Here is a 14,344-nt window from a genome sequence, read left to right as displayed (position 1 = left end):
AAGTTTACAATGTTGAAAACAATTTGCAATTGACTTTTGTAGAACATCGGTTGTCCATGATGAAACTGTAATATTAATTGCCTCAAGGACATTGATTTTTTCTGGACTTAATTTTATGATCCCTGCATCACATGGTTGAATTTTCGATGTTGTTTTCGGCGGCAAAAAAAATATTTCAGTATTTTGCAACCCCTCCAGTGTCTTAGGATGAGCAGGGAAATTGCCTACAATCAAAAGAACCTTACAACTTTGCATTTTACCATCAAACCACCATACATATTTCTCAAACAAAGCCCCGATCATCCATGCTTTTTTATTAACACGATATTGATAACTTAAATATTTTCTCATTTTTACTTTTGAAACTTAAATTTAGAATGTTTCAATAATTTAATAACTTATTAATTTATCGATAAATTAATACTTCGCCAAATTGATAGAATTTGTCACTCCCAATATTATTAATTTATTGAAGTTTTACTGTATTTCGTTCCACAGTTGTAGGCACCTCATACGTCCACACTCTGGGACCAACAACTACGTTAGGTCTAGTTTTGCTAATGATGTATTATCAATCTAGTAAGATTTCCCATCACTGATAAGACCTTCTCACCTTGACATTGTTTTTATGGAACCCGCTACACTTTCTTGCTAAAATAGGTTCATGTTGGCCGTGGGCGGTGAGCCTCCAGCTACGTAACGCTGAAGACATGCCACGAGGGTATTTTTGGCAGAATAGTTTATAATGTCCTTGTTAGTTACCTTTGACAAATAAATAAAAAAAGAAACAAAATTGAGCGCGAGTGAAGATCTGATTTCTGAATTTCTGAAACCGAAAACAGGAACAAGAAAATCAGATTCAGACATACTCAAATCAAATCACAATTAATTTTATATTATATTATTCATTTGATTCATTTTCATCAAAATTCAATGAGAAATCTCCTGTACAGAAAGAAGATTGATGGAATTTAGGTTGAATTTGTTATGAGAGAGAAGATGTCTAGTAATAACAATAGTGGTAATGAGGAAGAACATAAGATTCTAATTAGGTCAAATGACTCAAATTCATCATCTTCTGAACCAGATTTAGAAGTAGTACATGGGGGATCAAAGAAAAAAGGCTTAACTGATTTATTGAACAAATTAGATCGAAGATTTTCTGGTAGAAGATTAAGTGCAAAGAATTTAGATAGTAATAATAATAATAGGGTTCAATCTACATCATCATCTTCACCTTTAGCATCATCATCTTCTTCAGCATCAAATCATGATCCTCTTGCTGATGGTGCTCCACCTGAATGGGCGTTGCTTTTAATTGGTTGTCTTCTTGGTCTTGCTACTGGTCTTTGTGTTGCCGCATTCAATCATGGGGTCAGTTAGTTTCTTTCTTTTTTATGCCCTAACTTCTCTAATTACTTGTATTTGTATAAACTAAAGATATTGAAGTTGAACTAAGATTGTAGGTAAAACTATAAACTTGTTATCTTTTTACATATATGCATTAAGCTCATTAAGCTCAGATTTAGTAGGTTGGAAGACCCAACTCCCCTCTGTTGAACTGATTAATATGATCTTCCAACAGAGATGTGAAGCTGGATAATAATCTCTTAATAAATTACAATTGTTACATTAGTAGGATAGTTCTCAGGGAAAGCTTTTCCTTGGGTTGGGATTGGTGTTTTTTTATTGTGTTAAATGCATTTCATTTGTTTACTTTGTTTATAGAATCGTAGATTTTGCTATAAATGTTTTCTTCTTATCACTATGTTCTAAATACACCTTGATAAGGCAGTCAATGGGAATCTATTTGAATGGTGGTTGCATTTTTACAAAAGGATGTCACTTATAGGATCAAGTCAGGTCATACTATCAATAATTCATATTCTTGATGTTTCTGTTGAACTTTGTTTAGAGGCTTTATGAAGTCTCAAAAAGGACGAGGTTGAGGTGGTAATCAAAAACTGTTACTGTGTTTCTTTCTTGCTTAACCGTAAAAGTCATTCATGAGATTCCTCTTCAGCAATGTGTTTCAAGTTTCTTCTCTGTTTTTTCTTGCTCTATGTGCCGGGATCTTTCTAACAAGCTTTAATTTGTTATATAGGTTCATGTCATACATGAATGGGCTTGGGCAGGTACTCCAAATGAAGGTGCTGCTTGGCTTCGGATACAAAGACTAGCTGACACATGGCACCGGATACTGTTGATACCTGTTACAGGAGGAGTTGTTGTTGGCATGATGCATGGATTAATTGAAATATTTGAACAAATAAATCAGTCCAGATCTTCACCAAGAGGAAGCTTTGATTTGCTTGCTGGAGCATTCCCCACAATAAAGGCAATTCAAGCTGCAGTAACTTTAGGTACTGGTTGTTCCTTAGGTCCTGAAGGTCCAAGTGTGGATATAGGAAGAGCCTGCGCTAATGGATGCTCTGAGTTGATGGAAAATAACAGAGAAAGAAAAATAGCTCTCATTGCTGCTGGTTCTGCTGCTGGCATTGCTTCAGGTATCTACACCACATAAGATCCAAATATATCTACATTGTCGTTTGAACATAATCAAAATTTGAATTGTCAGTCTGATTCTTTTATGTGGAGATTATCCATCAGCAATCCTTGTTTGTTCGTTGATGAAACTGCAGTTGGTTGATTCTTACTGCCATCAGAAGATAATGCTTACTATTTGGCAAATGGAAGCTCTTGGATTTCGAAAATATTCTCGTTCTCTCTTTTTTTTTTTGGTGGGATTTTGTATTCGATTAGAGATACAGTAAACAGAAAGGAGTGTCGAGATGATCGAGTGAAAGTAATATGAGAGACACGTAACGAGCACATCCAGGGAATAAATGTTTACCTTGAGTAGAGGAGAGAAGAAAGTAGTACTGTCGGGATCCATCAGCATACGAAATGGTGACATCTAGAATTGCCTAGATTTATCATCCCCACTTGAAAATGTATCCAGGACTTTCTGATTTATATTAAACTTCATTGAGGATATCAACAACATTTACATCCATTATTTTTTGGATTCTTTCAGCCGACAAATTTAGGTTGGATGTTATTAAGAGAATCTCCAGTGTGAAATAATCTTTACACTAAGAGAACGCCCATAACACTGATTTACGTGTCGGCCCAATCATCACATGTAACTGGAAGTCACTTTCCTCGAATTAATTTTATATGCGGTTTCATTTGGGCATGTCGAGCTCCGCAATATGCACTTTCCATGAACTGTATTTTTGAAAAGCATCGGATTAGTTAGAGCTCATAAAGTTATCAGCTTCATCTACTAAATGTTCTTTTGTGATTCTCAACTGGATTTTCAGGGTTTAATGCAGCGGTTGCTGGTTGTTTCTTCGCTATAGAAACGGTTTTAAGGCCTCTTCGCGCAGAAAATTCCCCTCCTTTTACAACTGCAATGATTATACTGGCATCTGTTATATCATCCACTGTCTCAAATGTTTTACTTGGAGAGAGACCAGCTTTTATAGTGCCTGCCTATGAACTGAAATCTGCTGCTGGTATTCTATCTTTTCCTAACTCAGTGACATTTTTAGTTGTCGAAATGTACTGTATGTTACAGAGAAAAAATTTACTCATGAATAATTGCTAGTGCATTTCTTGTTTCGATATATGTGATAATTCTTGCTATCAAAGTTTCATGCTGTTCAATCCAAGTAGAAGAATCTGAAGATATAATGTGCATTTTGCTTCATTACTTTCTTAGAACATCTATAATATAGCTTTCTTGGTTATGGCGGTATGAGATATGGATTTTATTATTTTAGAACTTGAATTTTTTTTATTCTGCAGAACTGCCTTTGTACCTGATACTAGGTATGTTATGTGGAGTAGTAAGTGTGGTGTTCACCCGCTTGGTAAATTGGTTCACCAAGTTGTTCGAATATATTAAGGAGGGATTTGGCCTTCCTCCTGTTGTCTGCCCTGCTTTAGGAGCGCTAGGAGCTGGTATAATAGCTCTCAAGTACCCAGGAGTTCTGTACTGGGGTTTCACAAATGTTGAAGAAATCCTACACACAGGAAAGAGTGCTTCAGCACCTGGAATCTGGTTACTAACTCAACTGGCCGCAGCCAAAGTTGTGGCTACCGCTCTGTGCAAGGGGTCTGGGCTCGTAGGTGGCCTTTATGCTCCAAGCCTAATGATCGGTGCTGCTGTTGGTGCTGTCTTTGGGGGTTCCGCTGCAGAAATTATTAATTCAGCTATTCCAGGAAATGCCGCTGTTGCCCAGCCGCAGGCTTATGCTCTGGTTAGATTTCTTCCGCTTATTTGATTAAAGTTAGTTATAAAATGTGGTTAGCTTTTCTTTCTGTGAATATCACTATATCATTGGTGCAAGTTGATATGAATTTTGAACTTCTTGATACAGGTCGGGATGGCTGCTACACTGGCTTCAGTTTGTTCAGTTCCCTTGACTTCAGTACTTCTTTTGTTTGAGCTGACAAAAGATTATCGTATTTTGCTTCCTCTCATGGTAGCCTTTTCTTACTCTCTTTTTCTTATTCATTTTTTTCCCTCTCCTCCTTTTTCACATCCCTCTGACAAGTTTTTTGATTGAAAACCTCAAGAACGCTCTTGCTTAGGTTGCTTTCGATAAGTCATAAGTTTCAATGTTGTGGTTTGTCATTGGCGGCTGCTTAGTCAGCTCCCACCATCCTGGATTTGAATCCCTAGGAGGCCACATGGCATTATTTATTTTGTGTGGTAGTAATTGTGAATTTCTAGGAAAATAATCGACAGAGAACTTCTTCTCTTTTTTTTTTTTTTTGGAAATCCTTTACTTTCCTGCTTTGCTAACTACCCTGCTAGATTGTCATACCTTTATAGAGCTTCAAATGCCATTTGTCTTAGATATTACTTGTAAGAGAGAAATGATGAATTTGTTTTATATCCTTTCCTTTCTATTGTGACAGGGAGCAGTTGGACTAGCAATTTGGGTCCCATCTGTTACAAACCAACCCAAGGAGAGTGAGGCATCTGAACCGAGGGCATCACGAGGTTATTCTTCCGTTTCTCCCACTGAAGACAAACATGAGGACATTTGGAAGCGGGATGTTGATGGGAACGGTCTGGAACTCTCTGTTATAGGAACTACTGAAGATACGCTTTTGGATGATCTGAAGGTTTTATCATCTTATTATCTCTTTAAAATGTTTTGATGTACTTTTCACTTGGTTGCATCGACTCTCTTAACTCATAGACGTATTGTTTATCCCAAGTTCATTCATAAGCGAAAATGATTAATGCTCCTGTTTTTAACATGTTGATGTGGTGCTCAACTCTGTTCCATATCCCGTCTTGTTGTTTCCAGGTGTCTCAGGTCATGTCAAAAAGCTATGTGAAGGTTGCGGCAGCAATATCCTTGAAAGAGGCTATAAAACTTATGGATGATGAGCGACAGAGGTGTGTCCTTGTTGTAGATGCTGAAGATCTTCTTGAAGGAATTCTCACACTTGGGGATATTCAGAGACATGTGCCAAAGATGTATGGTGATGCAACCAACAGCGGTACACTTTTGGATGTACGTACTCTAATCTCTTCCATTTCATCTATTTTGTCGGGAACCTCCTTTTCTTCCAAACATTATTCTGTCTGATAAATACTTCAGATTATTTATGCTAATTGTAAAACAGGATCACATAATGTCACAACTTAACTAAAAAAGAGGTGTACAAATCGTTGATAGATCTTTGTAAAATTAAAGTTTTGCTAAAACGTTGAGCCACATTGATACCAAATGTTTTTATGTTAGTTTTGGATTCCGGAAGGTTATCTATTTGTTGATATTTCTTATTTGATAGATATTTCCTTTCTTTTTCTTTACTGGAATAAGTTTTGTGGTTCTCTTGAATATTTCTAGCCTCCTAAGAGGCTATACTTTAATCCAAACTATAGCCTAGGATATACTTTTTCTATAGTTTAAGTTGTTTAACCTAATCAAATTCTTAACAGGTGAATAACTGTGTTGTTTCTTCTGTCTGCACTCGAGGAATACAATATCGTGGAACAGAACGTGGCCTTTTAACTTGTTTCCCGGATACAGATTTGGAGACTGCGAAGGAACTAATGGAGGCTAAAGGAATCAGACAGTTGCCTGTTGTTAGACGTGGTGGTGACCCCAGAAGGAGGAAACGAAGGGTTGTTGCCCTTCTTCATTATGATTCAATTTGGCGCTACATCAGGTTAAGACCACTTTAATTTGTCTTCACCTTCTAATGTTTTTTCTAAGTAAAATAAAACAGTTCAATTTGCAGATGCCTATCTAGTAGAGTGGTTTAGTGATTGAGTGTGGATACCCATGACCTGAGTTCGGAACATCGTCCACAGGCTAGTTTCCTACCTATCCGTCAAAAAAAAAAGAGTAAGATGAAACACTGTGTACTGCCATTATATTTAAGTTTTCCAACTACCTACTTGTCTACATCTGCTCGAATGACAATCTATCGTCATGGGACTGCCCATTAGGACGGCTAGGTTATTGTTTTTATATGAACTGGTCCACATTTTTGGACTTACAGTTCGTTATGGAAAATCTTCAGGTTTAACACACTCAACTAGACAGTTTAACAGTTGTTTTTTGTCTCTCCTTTCCATTTATGATTTTGGTTTTGATGTTTAAGTGAAGGTTCTGAATTACTCCATATCATCTAGTTATAATCTAGAAAGCAACAACTGGCTAGATGTTTTGCATAGCTGATGTTAATAGTTAGTAACAGCATGGTAATGGCATAGAGCACCAGTAGGTAGATTTCACTTAGACGCATGACTTTTGGGTCGGTAAGTCATACTGTAGTTACTATTCTGGTGTGTGTTCGATGGTGAACCAGCTCTCTCAGTTACTAAGCTGTCTTTCATGACGAAAAACAACTACTAACGGTCACATTGTCTCTATAAGCCCATGTGTTGACTTTGATTTGGTTTTTTGACATTAATCAAGGTCTGCACATGAAATGTTAAATTTCTTGGGAAAATTTTCCAGTAACCCATTTGTATTGGCAATACATCTGTAAAACTTAAGAGAAGACTGTGCTTGTATAGTGTAAAGCACACCAGCGAAAAAGCAGAGGGTTAAAACATGAAACCTAAAACCTCTATATATGGATCATTTTTTAGGGAAAGCAGAGGATTAAATAACTAAACCTAAACCCTCCATTAATGGAACTTGGGTCGTACATGTTAAAAAGATTTTAGTATCTAATTTTGTGTTAATGGTGATAAACTTCAGCCTCATGTCTTTAGCTCAATTGTTCAGTTCCTTAATGACATCTTTGCAGAGAGGAGATAGAGCACCGCAAATTAACTCAGCAGCAGAGGAAAGATCTTGGGGAGAGAACAGTTAATGCTCATTAAGTGGTGTAAAAGCTTACTCCTAACTTGGTATTCATGATCGCTTGAGGATTGGAATTTTAAAAGCCATCGAAGCTACTGTTTTTGGGGAGTTTCAGCCTATTCCGGGAGATCAACCATAAGAAATTATTGCAACTATTCATTTTTGGGAGTTTCACTTTACTCCCAGTGTTCAGCTACAAGATATCATTACATCTAATTCATTTTGGGAGTTCAGCCTTTCAAGAGCATGTGATGGTTTCACAGGTATAGTACAAGTAAGGTGTCCATTCAGATATACAAGCTCAGTTTTCTGGTAATTTTTACATTTCCCATGGCTTCTGTATATTTAGTACTAGAAAACTGTAAATTTAAGTTTTTTATTTTTATCAAGCTTATAGTTATATACCGGATGTATACATAGAAGACTAATATGAAGAGTTAAAATTGAGCCATTGGTGAGCATTTTTCCTTCGTGCATTTTTGACGTTTTTGTGGAGTACCTGCACAAAGTTTAAAGCCTTATAAAATTCTTAAGACAATGTAATCCCTTACCACTTCCATAGTTTTAATTTCTATTGGTCGTACTCCCTCAATCACCCCTTTCTTTTAAATTTTGAGTAATAAAATATGGATTTATTTCACCTTTTCTTGTCATGATCATCTTGGTGGTATAGAGATGGATGAAATGTGGCAACTCTACTGCCTTGCAGCAAACCAAAGCTCAGGTCAGGAAATCTAGAACAAGAGAGAAATTTGGATTTATTCTCCTAAAACCAGGGTTGGACCTCATGTTTTTAATGTAAACAATGGGGTCATTACATGAATCACTATCCACACAAGTCCTGAAATCTCAGACATAAAACAAAGCGAGATTCTTATAGATCGTCTGGATTAACTAACCCGAAAAATCCCACAAAGTTCTGTTGTATGTTCAAGGAACAATGTGGCTCTGTCAAGACAAATCAGAAGAGGAACATGAATAACTTGATATCAGACCATCATGATTTTGTTACCAAACTAAGGAAGAACTTAAAACTACATAGCAAAAGGAATTTCGGAAGGAAAATGCATGTGAGGTTATAATGGTTTCTAAAAAGGGGAAAGGTGTTTTAAGCAGCAGAAATTCTTGTTCTCGTATTAGTCGTTTGAGGAAGCATTCTTACCACTATGTGCTTTAGAAGGGGCGATATACAAAATGAGGACTTGGATAAAGGGGGAATTTTCAGAAATCTTTTTGTATATTGTTGGAAAAACTATTCTTGTTTTCATGTAATATTACATTTAAAGAATATATTCTCTTGGAATATTATTACCTTTCTAGAAATCTGAAACAACTCTGTTACTTAATAGAGAAATGAAAGTAATATTTCATTTTCAGAGAGGAAGAGCAAATGTCTACCTCTAGTTGTAATTAAGAACACTAATGGAATCCTCTGACAATGAGTCTTGTCTTGTTTCATATCAAAGCGATGTTAATCCTACTGAAGAATCGCCCTCCTATCTTCTTGTCATGAGAGTTAATGAACCTGTTTACCAACTGTCTTTTAAGCGTTTCTGGAGATATACTCTGTCGGATTCCTATCAAGGTAGAATTTCCAGAGAGAAAAGTATGTATTCTATAAGTGTTCTTAATTCTGGGTAGTACGTACAATGAGTCTTCTCTTGGTAGATAAAAATCTATTCTTTGACTCATTGATAACAGGCTTTGACCGGTTAGGTCTAAAAGTGTTTGCCCATGATGATACCAATTGAAAAAGAGAGTTTACTAATGACACTACAAACTTTTTCGTTCAACAACCTGTATGGACAAAACTAAATATAATTGCAAGTAGATATAATTAAAGATCTTTGAAAAATACGTATATAGAGTTTATATCTCTTTATCTTCCACAATCAGAATACTTAAGACAATAAAGTCCGTGAACCTGATAGTATAGAAGAGTACTTAGACGATCTCAAAAATCAATATCTAAGTTCAATCTAGTCGTATTCAAATAAAGAGGATCAAAATTCTTCCAAATATGAAACTTGTTATCTATCTTTCAAGATACGAATTCTACAAGAACGAGTCTCGTAATTGATCACAATAATATGGACTTATATACTAAGATTGGGTACGTACTACTTGTGTTATTCCTATTATAAAGATATAACAATATAATGCGAAAAAGGAAAAACACAAAAAACCAGAAGTTTTGTTAAAGAGGAAAACTGTACAAGCAGAAAAATCGCGAGACCTCGTCCAGATTTGATCACCAAACCGTATTAAGCCGCTACAAATACTATCCTACTATCAGACTTTGGACTAGAATGTGGTTGAGACCGAATTCACCTTTTAAGCAATTCAGCTGCAGTCGTGCTCCTTACGTCTCTTGAACCTCGCAAGGCTCTATACAATTGATTCCCTTAGCTTTCCTTTACATCTTAAGAGTTCCTTCAACCTTAGTGAAGACTTTGGTACCAATCTGCCTCTAACAGACAAGCCCTTTTCATTTCCCTTTAGATCGAATAAATCAAGGCTTGTGAATCTGTTTGCAATAGACAAAGCTAGCAAACCTTACAAATCTAGAAGACTTACACTCAGTTAGATGAGAAGCCTAGATTATTAACCACCTCTCAAGAAGAATCTTAAACAGGTCAATAAAGAAGAGTTTTAGATAATACCTCTCTTGAGGAATCACAAAGTCTGAGACGAAGAGAACTTTGTGATTTCTTTTTATCTCGTTCCTAAAGGAAATTAACGAAAACCTTGGTAACAGAAAGAACAATATCAAGATACACGAACTATCAAGGTAAATATAGTCGGACATGGTTTCACGAATTACTAAGTAAAGTATTTAAGTCGTAAACTTAATTATGTTTCTCAGAAGAAACCTAGGTTAATAGAGGACGACTCTAGCATACAACTAGGACACAGAAGTGTCGGGAATTAAAGTTCCCATTTGCTTGAGTCTCTCTATTTGTAGACTTTCAAGACTAGAGGTTTCTTAGAATTCAAGCTAAGATAACTTGATATTCAAGAAAAACGTTTCTCAGTTTAGATGAAACTCTTGTTGGGAGTTCATTTAAGCATGTGAGAATTTCGTCTTGAAATTATATAGAAGAATATACACTATGGTCCAGGGTACTGGAACCGTGTACAATGATAGTTCATGGAAAATATGCTATAAAAACTTATAAGCAAAAGTCGTATTCATCTAACACTTAAGACTTGAATCATGATGCACAAACACAAAGTGATTTAGTGATAAATGATGTTTTAGAGGTGTTTATGAGAGTTGTAGCAATGCCAAACATATTTTTGAAAATAGCTTATGAATATGCTTAATTCGTACTGGGTAATGCGTAGAGGTACACGTACATATGAACCTGTTCGTGAAATCGGGGAGCTAAGGTCCGCGTACCAAGTATGCATACCCTTAAGCTATTTACGAACTCAGGTCCTTGGGGTACGCGTACCTCCCCTTTTTACAAATTTCAAAATCTCAGGGTACGCGTACTGGGTATGCGTACTTACCTTGTTCGGGAACTCAGTTGACTAGGGTAAGCGTCTGGGTATGCGTACCTACCCTATGTCCTGATTTCAATAGTTCTGAAAACTCTATTTTCATGTCTTGAAACATTCTCAATTTCCATAGATATAAAATATCATTGCTTGGGCAATTTCCAAATGATCCATTTGAAACAAGAACAGTTCTTGAACAATAAATTATTTTGCACCAAGATTGCCGAGGATCCATGAATATCCATTGCTTGAATCGTATTTCGATATGTTTAACAAGGTAAGGTTGACTCGAAATTTCTTCTTTGTAATATTAAATCTACTAGAAGTCATACGAAATAATCTCATAAAGATAGATTGGTAATGTCGTGAGTAAACATAATGTTTCAGTCTTCATATACTTCTTTGTCGATGAAATTCTTCAAATGTATTCGTTTGATCTTCAGCCTTCAATCTTCGAGGTTATTCAGTGATGTATGTTACTCAACTACCATACTCTAATCCTATTCCGAGACTTGACTTTAGTAGACTAGAAATCAAGATATAGTTTTGTGCTACTAACATTAAGATAGCAAAACTTGCGAGTTCGACCTAGGAGTGCTTTAACATAGTCCATAGTAGGAGTTGCATTATAGCAAAGGGTCTAAACAAAAAGATATAACCATATGACGTATTCTGGGGTTCCAAACACACTTATGAAAAAACACAAGAAGTCCATCATCTTTTAAAGATTTGTAACACTCTGCCACAGAAAAATCTTGGTTTTCCCTATTTCTTACCCCTACTTTTCCTATTTCCCATCCCTCCCACAATTTGTGAAATTAATTTACTTTTCCATTCTGATTTCTCCTATTTCCCACCTCCAAAAGTCAAACTAAATCTGACTATGGCTATTACCACTAAAATCTGCCTTCTTCTCCATAATTAACTTTTTATTTTTCTTATTAAAGAATCAATATGTAGTAAACTCCAGATTTGATTTTTATTTAATTATAATACCCAAGATCGTTTTATTTCTTTAGTTTCTTTGTAATCCTCTAATTTCTTCGGTTGATTAATCTGTATGTAAATCTAATAAAAAAAATCTGTAAACCTAAAAAAACATCCGTAAACCTAAAATAAAGAAAAATCAAGTCTGTTTTGTGTCTGACGGCTACTGCAGAACGTCGTCATTCATGTTTTAACGACTGCAACTCATCTGGTGTTGGTTAAGCATTAAACCTACACATAATTTTGGAAACGACCAAGTTATTTAATTATTAATTTTAAGTTATCTAGGATATTAACAGATTGACTAAGTTTAACATCTCCAATAGCTATTCACCCTTGTTCTAATCAATCTTAAAATAATGATCATAAGTGGCGGGACTCTAAGCCATCAACCATGGCCCATGGAGATTGATCTCTAATCTCGCATTAACCGAAGCATACCAATATACAACAAGAGAAGAATAGGTGGATGTCGATGAGTGGAAACTAGATGGAGAATAAGAAGAAGAAGAGGTGGTTCGAGATTCTGGTGTTTTTAATTAAGTTGTATCTTGATTGTTTGGTTGTTTTAGTGTGTAGGTGTATATAAAAAGTTAATGGATAGTATTTAGGATATTCGAAAATTAATTTGAGTGGTACATAAGATAATTGGGGATGGGAAATAGAAAAAGTGAGGGTAGGAAAAACGGAAAACCAAAATCTATGCTCCTTACTTTCTAAGCTCTCGGATCACCACCACTGTTCTTGTTTATTGCTGGAATTAAAACCGAGGAACAACATCCTCAATTTTCTACACTTTTAATAACCTACAACAAACATAAATTCCAGGTACTATTACTATTAAACATCAACATTTCTTGAACTGTTGCATTCTTCTAATTGATGATCTTGAAAAGAGCTGGAAACATAGTCTTCGGAGCTAGTCCATTCAACCATCTCTCTTTACACAAAAAAACTCTGTTACCATTGTTTACTTGAACCATAGAACAATGATCAACACTAGGACTAAATTTAAGGATACCAACCCATAAACTCTTCCCTAATCGCTTATTGCTTTCATTTGGGAAAAAAGATTTAGGATTACCCCGAAATTTATGGTTGATAGCTATTTTCCACGGTGCATTTTCCTCATTCTCATACCTTTGAATCCACTTAATAGCTTGTAAATCTCTATGCAATAATCTTATCTTCCTAATACCAACTCCACCAATTTCTTTAGGCAGACAAATCTTATGCCAGCTGAACCAATTTATGTTCACTTTATTAGCTGAAGAACCCCCAAAGAAATTGTATCATGATTTTCACCATCTTTTTATCCACAGAAGCTGGAATTTGAAATAAGAACAAATAATATATTGGTAAACTAGATAACACATGCTTTATTAGCATCAACCTTTCCCCTTTGGATAAGTACCTTCTCAGCCAAATACTCAATTTTTTATGTAGGAAATACCATATGGTCCTAGAAATAATAAATTAGGATGAGTTTGGTCCAGTTGACTCAGTCAACTATCTGTTTGGTCCTTTTTAGAAAAATATATTATAGTTTGGTCATAAAAATTATAGTTTGGTCCTAGGGTGTACAATACCCACGCGGGATGACATCATGAATGATATAATTTTCATCTGGGAGTGACAGGAATACCCTTTAAGAAAAATACATATAGGATTTATTAGCAAAAAAGAAATCATTTTCAGATTTCTTTTTTCTCTCCTCTCTAGATTCAGATCTACTTTCTCTTTCTTGTTTTTCTTTCTCTTTTTTGATGAAGATGATGGTGTTGAAGAAGATGACGAAGATGTTGATGTTGTTAATGATGTTGTTGTTGAAGACGATTCAAAGGTGAAAGTAGATCTGAATCTTTTTTTTTTCTAGATGTGTTTTAATTTGTTTTGAAGTCTTCCTGCTGCTGTAACAATGGCGTCTCAACAAGAAACTCATGTTATTGTTCTTGTTGCTCGTGTTGAAGATGAAGATGATGAACTCTGTTTTTTCTGTTGTTTTATGATGAAGATGAACTCTGTTTTGTTGTTGTTGTTGTCAAAGAAGATGAAGATTGAAACGAAGATGACGAAGGCGATTTGATGTTGTTGTTAATGAAGATTTGATGTTGTTGCTGCTGTTGAAGTCGATGAAGATGATGAAGAATATGAAGATTTATGCGTTTTGTTGGTGCTGCTGGAGATGATGAAGACGATGATTTTGATGAAGTTCATTTCTGGATTGAACTCTGTTTTTTTAGGTTTTTATCGGGAGTTCATTTCTGGAATGAACTCTTTTTTTTTTAGGTTTTTATCGGGAGTTCATTTCTGGAATGAACTATGTTTTTTTAGGTTTCTATCGGGAGTTCATTTTCTGGAATGAACTCTGGTTTATGTAGGTTTTTATCAGGAGTTCATTATGGAATGAACTCCTGATAAAAGGTGATTTCTGAAAAAATAAGCAGAAATTAACAAGAGTTCATTTTGACGAATGAACTGCTACAAACACTGCACCAAATTCC

The 14,344-nt window shown here is 35.5% G+C and overlaps 1 protein-coding gene across 1 annotated transcript; it reads left to right on the top strand.

The window, feature by feature from the left end:
* The first annotated feature begins 781 nt into the window (after positions 1-781).
* LOC113302292 (chloride channel protein CLC-f-like) lies at positions 782-7,825 on the top strand. Its single transcript, XM_026551199.1, has 9 exons — positions 782-1,374; positions 2,105-2,507; positions 3,327-3,521; positions 3,814-4,268; positions 4,389-4,493; positions 4,933-5,142; positions 5,331-5,540; positions 5,972-6,201; positions 7,294-7,825. Exons 1-9 carry the CDS (start codon positions 988-990, stop codon positions 7,367-7,369), a joined length of 2,271 nt encoding a protein of 756 aa, XP_026406984.1. The 5' UTR covers positions 782-987; the 3' UTR covers positions 7,370-7,825.
* The last annotated feature ends 6,519 nt before the right edge of the window (positions 7,826-14,344 follow it).

The sequence above is a fragment of the Papaver somniferum genome, chromosome 8 (genome assembly GCF_003573695.1).
Source record: "Papaver somniferum cultivar HN1 chromosome 8, ASM357369v1, whole genome shotgun sequence".
NCBI lineage: Eukaryota > Viridiplantae > Streptophyta > Magnoliopsida > Ranunculales > Papaveraceae > Papaver > Papaver somniferum.
Note: the sequence above shows the minus strand (reverse complement) of the source record. Positions and strands in the feature narration are given on the sequence as shown.

Coding starts and splice junctions, on each gene's coding strand:
- LOC113302292 (XM_026551199.1), top strand. CDS start 988: ATGAGAGAGAAGATGTCTAGTAATAACAATAGTGGTAATGAGGAAGAA. Junction 3,522..3,813: donor TGAACTGAAATCTGCTGCTG/GTATTCTATCTT, acceptor TTTATTCTGCAG/AACTGCCTTTGTACCTGATA. Junction 4,269..4,388: donor AGCCGCAGGCTTATGCTCTG/GTTAGATTTCTT, acceptor TTCTTGATACAG/GTCGGGATGGCTGCTACACT.